The sequence below is a fragment of the Macaca fascicularis genome, chromosome 3 (genome assembly GCF_037993035.2).
Source record: "Macaca fascicularis isolate 582-1 chromosome 3, T2T-MFA8v1.1".
Classification (NCBI taxonomy): Eukaryota; Metazoa; Chordata; class Mammalia; order Primates; family Cercopithecidae; genus Macaca; species Macaca fascicularis.
This window is the reverse complement of record NC_088377.1, coordinates 149,532,147-149,547,768: the sequence shown is the minus strand read 5'-3', so window position 1 is coordinate 149,547,768 and position 15,622 is coordinate 149,532,147. Positions and strand designations below refer to the sequence as shown.

Genomic DNA, 15,622 nt, shown 5'->3' with positions numbered 1-15,622 from the left:
CGTGGGGAAGTGCCTCTCATGAAAGATTTCCACTTCCTGGCTGCGTCAACTCTTCCACGGCGAGATGGGAAAGGGAGTCAGTAACAATAATGGTGTCATTTGAGGAATTACCTGAGTTAAAACCATCATCTGGATACAGGCAGGAAGATTTTATTTTATTTATTTTTATTTTTTGAGACGTAGTTTTGCTCTTGTCGCCCTGGCTGGAGTGCAATGGCGCGATCTCGGCTCACTGCAACCTCCTCCCAGGTTCAAGCGATTTTCCTGCTTCAGCCTCCCGAGTAGCTGGGATTACAGGCACCCGCCACCACGCCCAGCTAATTTTTGTAGTTTTAGCAGAGAGGGGGTTTCACCATGTTGGAAGTAGATTTTTTAAAAACAGAACTAGCCGTTCAATTCAATGCCGTGACCACCTGGGTAACAGGGACTACAGAGAGGTCCTGAATAAATGTGTGCGCAAAGAATTGCAGGGCGCACAGCGCTTCTCCTCCTTCCTAGGAAGACACTGTAGAAGTCTCGCCCATCCCAAGCTCTTGGATACTGGGGGCGGAAAGGAAGTGTCACTTTCTAAAGAACAAATACGACAGGTCGACCCTGTTTCTAAAGAGTTAACCCGCTTTCCCCGAGCGCACGGCACGACAGTTTTAGCCGTGGGCACGTTTGGTGATTCACTTCTTGCGAACGTAAATGCGCTAGTCCGCGGTAGGTCCCGCCGGCCCCCTGGCTGGGCGACTTGAACACCCACCTCGGAGACGCCCCCATGCATCCGCCCCCCTCGCTGGACGGCCACGCCGCGCGCCCTTCTGGGACGCGCACCCCGGGGCGGACCCGCGCTGGGACTGGGAAGCGCCCCAGCCTCGCAGCCATCGCAGACACAGCTTTCAAACAAAAGAGGCGCCCCGGGGGGTGGGACCGGGACCTCACCCGGTCCTCGCAGAGTTGCTGCCGCCCGCCCCTTCAGCCCCGGCTCTCCGTGTGCGCATGAGCAGAGGCGCCTCCCTCTGTTCCTCCCAAGGCTAAACTTTCTAATTCCCTTCTTTGGGATCGGGGGCTGCCAGGAGCAGGGCGAGCGCTAGCGTCGCCGGGTGAGGAGAACAAAGTGGCTGCGCGATTTTTCCCCCTTTCCAGCCCACCCCCAGCTTCCGTGGGAGCGACAGGAAATGGAAGGGCGCCTCTACTCTCTTTGAACATTTGCCTTTTTTCCCCTCCTTTTCACCTCTATAGAAAGGAAGACGGGAAGAAAGGGCAGGCCGCTCGGCGGGCGTCTTCTCCACTCCTCTGCCGTGTCCCCGTGGCTGCAGGGAGCCAGCATGGGGCTTCTCCAGGTGTTAGCTTTCAGTTTCTTAGGTAATTCCGTGGAAACGGTGCGGGGAGGCGGATGGACTTGGGCATGGGGAAGGAAAACCCAAAAGCTGTTTGCTCACCTTCGAGGGAGACTGGGGGCTTGGGAGAGGGACTGGATGGAAATGACGCCCCTAGGATTAAACGCCAACGCCCTTGCTTTGGTGGTGGCTGGAGACGGCGCACGCGGAGTGCCGCGGACCCGCATCCTCCGGGCTCTGCGCCCAAGCCCCGGCCCCTGCGGGCTCCCGCGGCCCCCGCTCAGGGTTTTGCACCCTCGGCCTGTTCACCCTGGGTTTCCCCACCGCGGAGGGCAGGTTCCCTGGGGTTGGCGGTAGTGACTGAGGAGGGCTCTCCAAAAATCCATTGCCCAGGAAAGTGCCTGAGCTGAGCGGAGGCTTCATTCTGGGAACAGATGGGGGCCATGTGGCTTTAATTAACCATCTCTGTTTGTCTCCGGATGGCACCAGAAACAGCTGGACCTGGCGCTTCCCTGGAATGGCGAAGCCTTGAAACCACTCCAGAGCCCCAGGGACTGTCCATGGGCTCCCCTACCTCCGGAAAGCGGCGTCCACCGCGAGACCCGGCGCCTCGCCCCCAGCGAAGCGCCGGTGACCCTCGCGCGTGCACGCACACGCACTCTCGCGCCCCGTGCTCACAGATTTCCACGCGCACACTCACACCGAGGATGCGCGGGCTGCCGCGTGCACGCGGGTTCACGTGCGTGGGTGTGTGGCGCTTGGGGGGTCAGCCTCCCTGCGGCGGGCTCCAGGCACGTCTAAGTGGAGGGTCTATACATCCACCCTTTGTTGGAGGAGGTGCTCCCCGGGGCTGATCAGGGTGGGCGCGAGCGTCGGTGGGTTTCCCAGGAGGGAGGCTCTCGCTGCTGGACAGACCTGATGACGTGTGTGGGTTTCTTTCCGTGTCCTCCTCCTTTCTGAGTCCCTGCCTTCCCAGCCTCTCCTGCGCTCATCTCTCCATTGTCCTTTCTGTGCATTTTGCTTTCTTCCGAATGGGCTGCCCTCTCTCCGCACCCACTCCCCCGCCCCCGCTTTTTCGTTTTGTTCGGACTCTACTCCCTGCTTGTGTGCCCCCAACCCTGTCGCCTGTCCTTCCCGCAGCCCTGTGCGGAGCCCGAGTGCGCGCTCAAGAACCCGAGTTCAGCTACGGCTGCGCCGAAGGCAGTTGCTACCCCGCCACGGGCGACCTTCTCATCGGCCGAGCACAGAGGCTTTCTGTGACCTCGACGTGCGGGCTGCACAAGCCCGAACCCTACTGTATCGTCAGCCACTTGCAGGTGAGGGCTGAGAGCCGGGTATGAGGCTCTTCTAGCGCCTCCTCCCGTCCGGAGCTAAGGGGCAGGCCCTGGGGACTCCGCATCCTTCCAGCAATCCAGATAGGAAGCGCAGCCAGCCGGGGAGTCCCGGGATTAGGCTGGTAGCTTACCCTTTCGCCCCATCTCAGTTTGCACAGTTGTATCCGCCACACATTTCCTGCTGGCGCGGTCAGTATGGAAAGGAAGGACTGCCGACAGTCCTGGCTGCCCCAACCCAGGGCCTCCAAAGGCCTGATTGTGTGTGTGTGTGTTTTAATCTTTAGTTTTGGAAGTGTGCATTAAAGGTGATTTATCTTCTTTTTAAAACCCAGTGATCTTGGGTTCCGCCCCCGCCCCCAGCCGCATCTTCACTTGAGTAAAGAGGATTCCAGCACTGACAGGCGTCTTGCAAGGTGATTCCAATCACGGAACGAACCCGTTTTCCTCTCCTCACTTGGTGCTGTTCCCAACTAGATATCAGGATCAGATGCTTGCTTTCACGAAATGCCCTGGTTGCCGTGGTGCCCTGATAAAGAAAGACCACAGTGAAATTTCAGGGTGTTACCTGTTTCTAAAAGAGGGCCCAAATTTTAGATTTCAGGGGTCATATTTATACAAACTCAAAAGTAATTTTAAAAGAAGACACAAAGTATAAAATATCCAGAATCAGAACACTTTTCCTTCATTTTTAAAAACGAAGCTGGCCGGGTGCAAAATGACTCACGCCTGTAATCCTAGCACTTAGGGAGGCTGAGGTGGGAGGATCACTAGAGCCCAAGAGTTCAAGACCAGCCTAGACAACATAGACTCTGTCTCTACAAAAAAATTTTTAAAAACTTAGCTGGGCGTGGTAGTCCACACCTGTGGTTCCAGCTATCTAGGAGGCTGAGGTGGGAGGATTACTTGAGCCCATTAGGTCGAGGCTGCAGTAAGTGATAATCAGGCCACTGCATTCCAGCTTGATAACAAAGGGAGACCCTGTCTCAAAAAAATTTTTAAATAAAAAAAGGCTGATATTTCTGGCCTCTAACAAAAGCGGAAAGTATCAGTCTCACATTCAGGGCAAGTTCCAAGCTAATTGCCCAGAATGTGGTCAGCCCACCCACCGGTACAGTTGCCCTTCAGAAGGAGGACAGAGTATTGTGTGTGGTTTGCACAGCGGATCCCTTAAAATGGAGTCACTTTTACAAAGCAGAAAGCCCATTCTGGAGACCTGATAAATTAGACCAAAGGAATGTGGTAAAGTGGATTTCGTTCATTTGCTTCCAGGTTTATACAGAGATGTCTAGACTGCTTCCTCCTGATTAGAAGGGAGGCTGTAATTAAACTTTTTTAAACTTTTTTTTTTTTTTTTTTTTTTTTTGGAGTTCTGGTGATTGTTCTCCAGTACTAGTTTCCTTGACTACAAGTTATTGAAGGCAGTTGATGTTACTTTTCTAATATTAGCATTTACATTTTACCTACAATATTATGCTAACATTTTCTTGAGAGGCCAGGACATCCTGTAAATGAGTCACCAGATTATGAAATCAACTTTGACCAAAATGAGAATCAGACTGTTTGTATTAAAAGCAACTGGGAAGGAAGACTGTCCTCTCAGAGATTATTTCTATAGTTCGTTCCTGGAGAAGTTTCTCTGAATGTGTAGAGAGCATCAGAAACCACAAGAAAGAGGCGCAGCGGTCTCTCCTGAGTGTGAAGCTGGCTCTTGGTGTTGCTTCTTGGTTCTTCTCTTCCTTTGGAAGAGGAAGAGGATGCAGTCTTAGTAGTTTCCCCTAAAATAAATAAATAAATAAATAAGCAACTGGAGCCAGGCTCTCTGGTATATATGATTAGCCATGCATTTGTGAAGTGCTTTTCACAGATAGCAGGGCCTAAAAAAGGGACTGGATACGTGCTTTTCTCAAACATCTAGTGGGCATCAAGATAGAGGAAGCTTGTTTTATCCAGGCTCCCAATGCATCCCTGGCTTTTGGTCTCTGTTTTTTAGACAGTACACCTTGCCAGTCTCCAAATCCTTTTGAGAAGAAGATAATAACTAAATAAATACAATGTGAAATACAGTGTAAAAGTACAGTCAGTTAATTGTGTCCTTATAAGAATATTATGCTTAATCAAATGCTGTTTGTAACATACATGTGGGTCTCTTGTATATTTCAGTCTTAGTCTCATTTTCAGACTTAAGAATAATCTGCATTTCAGAAAATGTAGGTACAGAGCAAAGCTCTATGTAGAAAGGGAGCTATTAAGCTCTGTTGTTTATGATTTGCCTTGACGGAATGCACAGAAAGTAGATAACTCTCCTAACCCAACTGCCCGGGTGGCTCTGGCTTCCATTTTAGGAAAAAGAAAGTGAGAGAAATTCAACGCTACCCTAAAACTTACAGTCTATCTTCATCCTAGTTCATGACCATGTTGGGGTTCTTTGAACTGGCCCCAGATTATAGTGGTCCCAACATGGTCTGGTCCTTCCAACAGTCTGGCCCTCCCTTCCCCAGATATTCTGAGCAATTTGCAGGTTAGCCTGCATGCCCCCACTGTTGATTCACTGCCCAGGCAGGGTGGAAATGAAGAAGTCTTGTTCTGTGGTTCCCAAAGCTTCTCTAAATACTTCTGCCTAATACTTGGTTTCTGCTTCATTTAGGCTTTAGAAAATCAGGCCAAGCGAATTGTATTTTTTTCTTTCATTTTTAGTTTGCTTTCTGTCAGCAAAAATTCTCTAATATCTCCTCTACATTTTACTGTAGAGTAAGCTTCTCTGTTTATTGAGATTAAGGTTTAAGCCTAGAAATTTGATTTTGGTTAGATTAATAGCTTGAGGAAACAATGCCGTCTTTTACTTTAGACCTTGAATTTGCAAGGAAGGAGGAAATTATTTTCAAGAGTATTTTAGACTCAGCAAGTTAAAAGTGAAAGATGTGATACAAATCACCTAAGCAATTTTCACACATTCATTTTTCTTGAAGCTAATAGGTTGATTTTTGTATTATGGGCTTGATGGGGTTTTTTTAATTAAAAATGTTTTTAATGAGGTTGCTTCTAGACTGATGAACTCAACTTTGTTTTCAGGAGGACAAAAAATGCTTCATATGCAATTCCCAAGATCCTTATCATGAGACCCTGAATCCTGACAGCCATCTCATTGAAAATGTGGTCACTACCTTTGCGCCAAACCGCCTTAAGATTTGGTGGCAATCTGAAAATGGTATGTGGTTGGTGTGGGGACAAGTTCCATTGAGTGTGATTGATAACTCGGGTGGAGCTTACAGGTTCCTGGGTGTTTGTAATTATGATTTGCTTCTCTGTCCTGTAAGTATGGCCTCTGACAGATTGACTGCCTGGAGCACTAACTTCTCTTGGTAAAATCTTATCCTTCTTCCTGAAGCATGTATTTCCTATAAGAAAGCAGTCTTTCATGCTAGACCAAAGGAGCATTTCATAGTCCTCATTCCGAGGGGCTTTTGGAGAGAGTGCTTGTGTGCCGGGGGGCTCTGTGGGGAGGGTATGGGTACTGTCTCAGGCCCCTATTCTTCCACAAAACATAACATCTTTCACTTTGATCAATCCCAAAGGAAGGGGCAGAATCACAGCCCCCACTCCTCCCCTCACCGCCTTCCTTCATCTACAGAAAATTTCTTGATAGTAATAATAGCACTGTGAATAAGCAGCAAGATGTAATTTTTCAAAGACTCTGTCAACATGGATATGACCCCAAGTCAAATGGTTCCTCCAGTGATTGCATGAATTACACCCTTTTTCCTGTCTTTGCTATTTGGGATTTTGTTTAATACATTCATCAAATATGATTTTACTGTTGCTGTGCCATGAAGCCCAGATGAGTTTCACATTTATTTCAAACTCGGATGCTGAAATTTGGGGAATAAAGGTAGAGTTAGTGTTTTTGTTAATCAACAATGTACCATTAGATCTTCTTTTAAAAAAAATGTGAAAGTATCCTCAAAGAAGTGAACATAACCCTGGTCGTTAAAAAGCCTGGAGACTACTAGATTTCTTTATTCTATGCCCTACACCTGGGGAGACTTTGGATGCTGTTGCAGCCATCTATCATTCTGTAAAGACAAACACCCTTAATAGATTTCTTTGTCATTGACTGTTTGTTTGTTTGTGTATTTTTGAGGCAGAGTCTCACTCTGTCTGTCGCCCAGGCTGGAATGCAATGGTGCAATCTCAGCTTACTACAACCTCCACCTCCCGGGTTCAAGTGATTCTCCCGCCTCAGCCTCCTGAGTAGCTGGGATTACAGGCACATGTTACCACGCCCGGCCAATTTTTTTTGTATTTTTTAGCAGAGACGGGGTTTCACCGTGTTAGCCAGGATGATCTTGATCTCCTGACCTCGTGATCCACCTGCCTTGGCCTCCCAAAGTGCTGGGATTACAGACGTGAACCACCACGCCCGGTTATCATTGACCGTTAAATTGCAATATTTTCTAGACTATTGGTTTCTAGGGAGAGTTGATTTGTTCATTGGTTGGCCTTGGCAATTCACTGGTTACAAACTTCACTGGGTCATCAGAAAGCATGTATCATTTAGAGCCATGTTCATTCTTATGGGGGCATATTTTGGTTGATACTTCAGTGTGAAAGAGAAGTTTCTGTAAATCTGCAATGCATCCCGAAGACTTCTGAAACAGCAGCAAGCTTATGACAAAGACTAGGAGCATTTCCTGATCTCCCACATTCTTCCAGTGAAAGACAGTTTGAAGAAGATGTCTCAACATTAGGATCGAGACTGTCCCCATTTTAGTCAACAGACAGTGAAACAGTTTATCATGTGCTGTAGTTCTAGAGGAAGATTTGTCTTGGTTATGTCGAGTTAATCAACTTCTACAACTTTGAATCTGTGGGACAAAAGAGACCAGATGCCAGAAAGAAGAGATTTTCCAGTAGAGGGGCTTGAGTTCTCTGTCACTCTGTCACAAGAAATTAGATGAGATTAGACTGATGGAACTTAGTCTTTAGAAAGTCAGACTGATTGTTACTATACCCTATCATCTCTGTATTGTCTGCTCACAATTGAAGACTTTATGAACGTGATTTTATCTATTTTCTGTGTGTTTTGCAAAGATGTGCTTATACATGGCGGGGTTAAATTATCAGTGTCCAGGCACAGAAACGAGCTTGGAATGTACAACTATTTTTACCCATCATGATGATCTATTCCTCGGTCTGACAGAAATCCAATATACTATAGAAGAATGACCTTGTTTCTTTTTTCTGGATTTTTCTTCCCATATAAAAAAAAGCCTGAAGTGCTTTATCAGGTTATAAATCTAAATGGAATGTGCTTTTGGTGCACACGTTGCAGCATATGTTCTTAGGTTACAGAAATGGCACTAGCCTTGCTTCGCACTTTACATTATTTTGTTATCTCTTAATTTTGAACAAATATTGTAGGTTTTTAAAAGTCTGGAAGAGGAGAGACATACAGTTGCCTAACATTTCACTCAAAAATAAATGCCCATTGTAGTTCTGTAATATGGTTCTTTTTAATAAGTTAGATAAGATTAGTTAGTATGATTATAATGTTTTTCTTTTAACATTCCAGCTAACTCATATCCGTTCTAGTGACCACTTTCCACGCCTCCACCTCCCCAATTGACTTGGCATTTTTCCAGCAAGAGAGTTTATTTCAAAAGGTCCTCCTGATTTCCTGAAAATACACCAGCCTGTGACATGATTCATTCTGACACATTCCTGTCTTCCCGCATTTAAGACTCTCTTGCTCTGGAAGATGGACCCCAAAAGCTCTCTCAAACACAAGAAGCATGGAAAGTCTCCCTTGCTGAACAGGCAGGCATGAGAGCTCTAGGGACTGGGGAGGAGGTGCTTTCCATCTCTGGAATTCCAGTGGCCTTTTTAATGTGTTTAAGTGAGACTGATTGACCCTCGGGGCAAGGGTGCAAAGGCTCATTTGTTTGTTCAGGCTTTCCCCTGAAAGAGAAGATGTTAGTATTTGTTCTGAGCCAGTTTATTTGACCGACTCTTTTTTCCTCTGGCATTGTTTTTCATTGTGGAAATGCATCCAAAGGTTTCCCCATCAGGGATAGGTTTTTCTAAGTTGTAGTATAACTAACATATGTGGTAGACTCTTATTTATTTTCTTTGCTGCTGCATAGAGAAAAAGGAATATTTGTGTTTCTACTGGAGGAGGATTGTGTCCTTGTGCATCAGACTGCAAGCTGACCCCCTACTGTGCACAGGAAGTGCCCTCCCGTTTTTCCTTTGAGAGCAGCTTGGCTTAGAGGGTTGGGAAGATGTTTCACTTCTGGCTAGGCAAAGGATGTCTTTCTTGACAGCAGCTAGAGGCACTCTGCCAGATGTCTTGTTCCAGTGAGCAGATTCAATCTGTTGAACTCCAGAATGATTTGTGGAAAACTAAAGAATCATTGGACTTGTGCTTTACCATGGGATTATTATTTAGTTTCAGCTTCAGCTTAAGGTAGAATGCAAGGATACTTTCTATGGGGAACATAAAAATAATTTTAAAACATAGTCTCAACTATTCACAGATGTTTCTGTTTACAGTTTCATTTGTTTTTTGTTTTTTGTTTTTTTTTAATCTCCCGTAGGTGTGGAAAATGTAACTATCCAACTGGATTTGGAAGCAGAATTCCATTTTACTCATCTCATAATGACTTTCAAGGTAAGAAATCCCTAACTTTCTCACAAATGACACATGAGAGTACTGTGTAATGTCCCCTTTCACAATGGATGTCAGATGTGAGTTGACCTAAATGGGAACTTAAATATTATTGTTGCCATAAATTGGGGTAATTGAGCAGTTTTTAAAACATCAGCATGAATAACTACATTTAACAAATACTCTATTTTCATGACAATAAGTAGAACGAGCCTCTATTCTAAGGTAATTCAACTGTAAACTTTAATTAGGTATCTTTTTATTTTTCCATAGAGTAAGGCAGTGTTGACCCCCTTCCAAACCGCAGTAAAACATCTGGAGAGTAAATCCCTGGTCCCTTGTGTTTATGCTTTAATACTGACTTTGGTAACTGGAAAGGAAGTGTATTCTCTTTGGTTTTCAAAGTTTTGCAAAATTTGTGGGAACAGTTTTACAGTTCCTTAAGAAATGTGTAATGCCTTCCTAAATGTGGATTTTCTCATCATTTTTCTTTGAGAGATGTAAAATGACTCCAGAACTAGGGAATGTCTCTGTACAAAGTCCCTTTGTTTCTTCTTAAGCAGCTGCCTGGAAATGACAGACTTCACATGGCTTAAAGTACACATTGGCGCACAGAAAACCCATAATTTACTTATTGCTTCTCAGATTAAAAATCACTTTTGAATAGTTTTCATTTGGAGTTGGGAACCTTATCTACACCCTCTCAGGAAAGGAAAAGGTGCCAAGGATAGATTTACCATGTGGGCAGGTAGCCATGAAAATCTCACTGTCTCTGCCACCAAAGTGGGAGGCCAAGGAGCTAGGGTGGGCGGGGGGTCAGAATGCAACTAGGAGGGACGTTGGGCTGTGCAGTTCCCAGGCCTGAGCCTTCATCCCCGTGCCCACTCCCCAGCAGCCTGCTGTTCCTGCTGGAGCAGGAAGGTGGGCACTGTGACTGTGACACCTGGTATTGAGAGTGGTGGGGAAGGTTTCACTAAATAAATCGTCAACTACTCCTTGTCACTAACCGCTTGTCCCTTCATTGACCACATAATCAATCTGGTGATTAAACTGGTGCTCATCGGCATATAAGGATGTTACCTTTAAGTTATGTGACACCTAAGAATACTCAAAATCATCTTTATTAATGTTTATGATCCTATCTTTTCCTTTGCAGAGGGCATCTGTTCATATACATGGATAGTTCTGAGTTCATCTAGATCCAAAAGTCCTTTGGGCACATGTTTTGTAGTTGAATACTCACTTAGGTGAATACAGTGGGAGAAAGATGAATTTACTCATGTAGGTGCAGAAGGTAAAACGGGGGCAGTGATTGAACTGAGACACGCAGAATGGCTATAAGCTGGGGCCAGGTGTGGTGGCTCACACCTATAATCCCAGCACTTTGGGACGCCAAGGCAGGCAGACCACTTGAGGTCAGGAGTTCAAGACCAGCCTGGCCAATATGGTGAAACCCCGGCTCTATTAAAAATACAAAAATTAGCCAGGCGTGGTGGCACGTGCCTGTAGTCCCAGCTACTTGGGAGCCTGAGGCAGGAGAATCGTTTGAACCCTGCAGGCAAATGTTGCAGTGAGCCAAGATCATGCCACTGCACTCCAGCCTGGGCGACAGGGTGAGACCCTGTCTCAAGAAAAAGAATAGGTACAAGTTATCACACTGGTTTATGAGAAAACAACTCATCCTTTGGGTCCTAGCTCCAGTGAGAAAAGCAACATCTATGGGGTTGGGTACATGGGGTGTGAATCCCTGTCTGCTCCTTCTTGGCATGTGTGGCCAGAGCTGTGACTTCCTCATTGGTAAATGGGAAGAGGAATAATACCGACATCATAGGACATAAGACAGAATGGTGATGGTCTCCTGTTCCCCTCTGTTTTTTGTTTTTTGTATTTTAAATACTGAGTCTCGCTCTGTTGCCCAGGCTGGAGTGCAGTGGTGCAATCTTAGCTCACTGCACCCTCCACCTCCTGGTTTTAAGCAATTCTCCTGCCTCAGGCTCCTGAGTAGCTGGGACTATAGGCACATGCCACCACACCTGGCTAATTTTTGTATTTTGGTAGAGACAGGTTTCACCATGTTGGCCAGGCTGGTCTGGAACTCCTGACCTCAGGCAATCTGCCCATCTTGGCCTCCCAAAGTGCTGGGATTACAGGCGTGGCCACTGCACCTGGCCTGTTCCCTTCTGTTCTAGGAATTTGGATAATCTTGCTGGCCTGGCATATAGTGGGAACCTGAAAGTCTTTATAAATGCAGATGCTTGGCATATAGTAATTGCTCTACAAATGTTTACTGAATGAAAGAATAAGTGGATAAATGAATTCAACCATCTTCTGTTTGTAAGAAACTACCCTACTTTAAGCCTTATGGGAAATTGTAAAGATAGCATAGTGACTGCCCTCCAGGAGCTTCCAGTCTTCCAGGGGAGAAAGATATACTTGCAGATAACTTACAGTACATGACAGAAGGTGCTAATGACTACAGCAGAAGTTCAGACAATGTATGTTAGCCCGGAGGAGGGTGAGATTAATTTTAGCCTGCAATAAAGAAGAAACCTAGGACTGGGACTGCACTTGACCTGGGCCAGGAAAGGAGAGCAGGATGTCAGTGGGAGGAGATGGAAGAAAGGCCATTCATGGCCAGAGGGAAACAGTCTGAGAGCAAGGCACTGGTGGTGGGACAGTGGGTCAGGGTTTGCTCAGCAAGTGCTATGTAGATTTGCCTCGAGTTTGGGGTAGTGAGAGAAGGAAAGTAAAGTAAAAGTAGAAAAGCAGATTAGACACAAAGGGCATTGACTCCTTGCTAGGGAGTGTGAACTTTATAAGAAAAAGGGAGCCATTACAACTGATCAATCTTAGAAATTCTTTTTTTTTTTTTTTGAGACGGAGTCTCACTCTGTTGCCCAGGCTAGAGTGCAGTGGTGCGATCTCGGCTCACTGCAACCTCCGCCTCCCAGGTTCAAGCAATTCTTCTGCCTCAGCCTCCCGAGTAGCTGGGATTATGGGTATGCGCCACCACACCCGGCTAATTTTTTATTTTTAGTAGAGACAGGGCTTCACCATGTTAGTCAGGCTGGTCTCGAACTCCTGACCTCAAGTGATCCACCTGCCTCTGCCTCCCAAAATGCTGGGATTACAGGTGTGAGCCACTGCGCCCAGCCTCTTTTCATATTTTTAATAATGAATGATCATTTCTTGCCAAAATTTTCTACTCTGAGGTGATTGGGATAATTCTGTTGCAAAAACATTAACATTTAGTATGACTCTTTTTTACTATATTCTTGCAGTTAGTAACTGCAGCTATCTTGCTATTTTGTGCTTTATTTTTGTTTATGCCAGTCTTAAAGATCCAGATTTCTGGATCTTTAATTAAAAAAAAAAAAATGAACACCAAAAAAAAAAAAAAAAAAAAATTGGAAACCATTGACAAGAAAAGGAGACCTGTGTTTCAGGAAGGTAGCCCAAGAGGAAATACAAAGCAAGGACTGGGATGGCAAAAATAAAGGGCACGTTGGGATGCTCTATTGATGTCAGCATTGATGAAACATTAATGGAGGGTTGGTGCTAATGCAAAAACTGGCTGTGATTCTCAAGTAGGAGGGAGCCTCTTCCTGCAACCCAGGAGTCCTGTATCTTAGAAAGCTTTTTCAAATCCCATGTGTCCACTCACTGCCATACTCTGATACTCTCTGCTGTTACTGCCTTTGAGGATCGTTTCCAAGATGAGGAGCCCCTGTTTTCTAAGGGCAGTCATTTGGATCCTTTAAAATCAAAAGCTGAACCATGAAGTAGAGAAATATGAGAAGCAGAACAGTGGAAGGAAAGGGCTGAATCAAAAATTACTTAGGGCTGCTCTGCCTATGGAGTAGCCGTTCTTTTCTTCCTTTACTTTCTTAATAAACTTGCTTTCACTTAAAAAAAAATTACTTAGAAAGTCAAGTGAAATAACTAGGAAGATGGTGAAGCTACTAACAGTAGTGAAATCAGGAAGAAAACTGAGGTTGTTGATTTTTTTCCCCAAGTTTGCCGTAGAGACGGCTAATTGCTAAGTAGATTTAGACTAGCAAAAGCTCATTTAGCATGTACACAGTATGTTTTTCTATATTGCTAGATGTTTCAAAACTCATAACTCTTGGCCGGGCATGGTGGCTCATCCCTGTGATCCCAACACTTGAGGGGCTGAGGTGGGAGGATCGCTTGAGCTTCAGGAGTTCAAGACCAGCCTGGGCAGCATAGCAAGACCCTGTCTCTGCAAAAAGTTTAAAAATTAGCCAGACATGGTGGCACACACCTGTAGTCCCAGCTACTCAGGAAGCTGAGGTTGGAGGATCGCTTGAGCCCAGGAGGTCAAGGCTGCAGTGAACTATGATTGTGCTAGTGCACTCCAGCCTGGGCAACAGAGCGAGACTCTATCTTAAAAAGACACAAAAAACTCATAGGTCTTTTGTTTATTATAAATTCGGAGGCAACTGTGCAGCAACGGCAGGCCTGAGAAGGTTGATGACTAAGCAGAGAGCATGGAAAGGATTCTATTCTTTAGGTAAAATGTGTTGCTCTGGTTTCCAGCAACTTCTTAACTCCACAGGAAATTGGATGACTCGTCAATGGTCCTTTGGGACTTGAAAGTTTCCAAAAGAGAGGGAGAAGGAAGCACAGCCAGAAATGGCTTTCACACTTTTTCAGACCTTCCCCTCTCTGACTCTCCCCAAGCCTCCCAGCCGGGTTCTCATGGGGAGTTTGCCATGGTACGTGGCACACATGGTTCAGTTAGTCCTTAGGAATTTTTCTCTCTTATTTTAAAATTCTTAGGCTAATACTGTCTTGAGCTGAATATGGTATCATTTTCTTATATTCCTGAGTAGGTGAAAAAAAAACCTGAGCAGCTAGTGAGTGAATAAGTCAAAGAGTCTGTCAAAACGTAATTGTCCATTTTCTTATCCTTGACATCTTTTATCAGAGAAAAAGCCCAGCAGGATTATTAAGGAGGGCTAAAGAAAGCCTAAGCATGTAGTTTTCAGCATTAACTCTCACCCAAATTTCTGTCAAGCATTGGTTTTAATTCAGAAGTAAGTGTTTTTATTTAGGTTCTGTTTTCTAGGTCAACTGAACTTTCCTTTGATCTTCCTCCCTTGTAATGTGACTTCCAATTCCCAAAATGCATCACTGTGTTGGTCAGTGTCAAAGCCTTTGCCTGATTGCCTGTTTTCAGTGCTCTTTCTGCTTCATCTTTTACTTCCAGTTTTCTCTGTTCACCACACCCTCCTAAATCTCCCTCCTGCCTTGGTTTCAGAAGACTGTCTTTTTTCTCTTTCCTCTCTGACACTCATTTTCCAGTCTTCTATGCCTTTAGCCAGCGAGGGAGAAAGATAGGCATGGATTTGAATCTAAGCTCTGCCTGTAACTAGCAAATCAGTGTCTCCGAGCCTCAGTTTTCTCATTTGTCAGACAAATGTGTTGTGAGGGTGCATTGGTTTCCTAGGGATGCCATAACACAGTGTCACAAGACTGGGTGGCTTAAACAACAGAAATGTATATTCTCATAGTTCCATAGGCTAGGAATCTCAGGGTAAGGTGTTGGCAGGGTTGGTTTCTGCTGAGGGCTCTCTCCTTGGTTTGGGATGGCTGTCTTCTCCCGGTGTCTTCACACCGTCATCCCTCTGTGCATGTGTGTGTTCTCATCTCTTCTTACAAGGACACCAGTCATATATGATGAGAGCCCACCCTCATGACCTCATTTAACCTTCATTACCTTTTTAAAGAGCACATCTCCACACACAGTGACCTGAAGTATGGAGTTATGTCTTCAACATATGACTTTTGCAGAAACACAAATAAGCCCAAATTATAGAGGGCTAAAGTAAATAATGTAATGAGTGGTACTGGCACCACTCGGTTTTCCTTGTCTAGCCCCTGGTTGATACGTTTTTCTGGAGCACAGACTTAGACTCTCTTTATCTTGTCCATTCCTTTTTCTTTTCTTTTTCTTTTTTTTTTTGAGACATCATATACTTGGAGGTTTCAAATATTATGTGTGTGCAGTGACTCCCAAATTAATGTTTCAAGCTCTCTTCTTGCAGCTGAGTGCCAGACCACTTTTTCCAAGTGTCTGATGGGTGTCTCCACGTGGACATTGCACATGTGACTAATTTGCCTACAACCAAATGCTTTCACGCCTCTTCCCTATTGTTGTCATTGGCAACACATCTACCTAGCTACCCAAGTGCAGGTGCCCGCATTTCTTTCCTCACTCTGCCTTTTCCGCTGCAGTCTCATTGATCACCAAGTGTAATTCAATATAGTCTTCTGTC

At 45.2% G+C, this 15,622-nt stretch overlaps 1 protein-coding gene and 1 pseudogene across 2 annotated transcripts in view; both read left to right on the top strand.

Moving 5' to 3' along the window:
* The first annotated feature begins 1,040 nt into the window (after positions 1 to 1,040).
* The window catches only part of LAMB1 (laminin subunit beta 1), an 89,384-nt gene continuing 74,802 nt past the window's right edge, over positions 1,041 to 15,622 (top strand). Inside the window, exons 1-5 of one of the 2 annotated variants that reach the window (XM_005550509.5) lie at positions 1,041 to 1,085; positions 1,225 to 1,347; positions 2,463 to 2,638; positions 5,726 to 5,861; positions 9,250 to 9,323. In XM_005550509.5, coding sequence (XP_005550566.3) covers positions 1,311 to 1,347; positions 2,463 to 2,638; positions 5,726 to 5,861; positions 9,250 to 9,323 — 423 coding nt within the window. In that variant the 5' untranslated portion in view covers positions 1,041 to 1,085; positions 1,225 to 1,310. Of the gene's footprint in view, positions 1,086 to 1,224; positions 1,348 to 1,811; positions 2,639 to 5,725; positions 5,862 to 9,249; positions 9,324 to 15,622 lie in introns of both variants that reach the window. The other variant, XM_074035803.1, reaches the window with a different exon arrangement.
* On the top strand, positions 4,241 to 4,426 carry LOC123572720 (small nucleolar RNA U3; annotated as a pseudogene).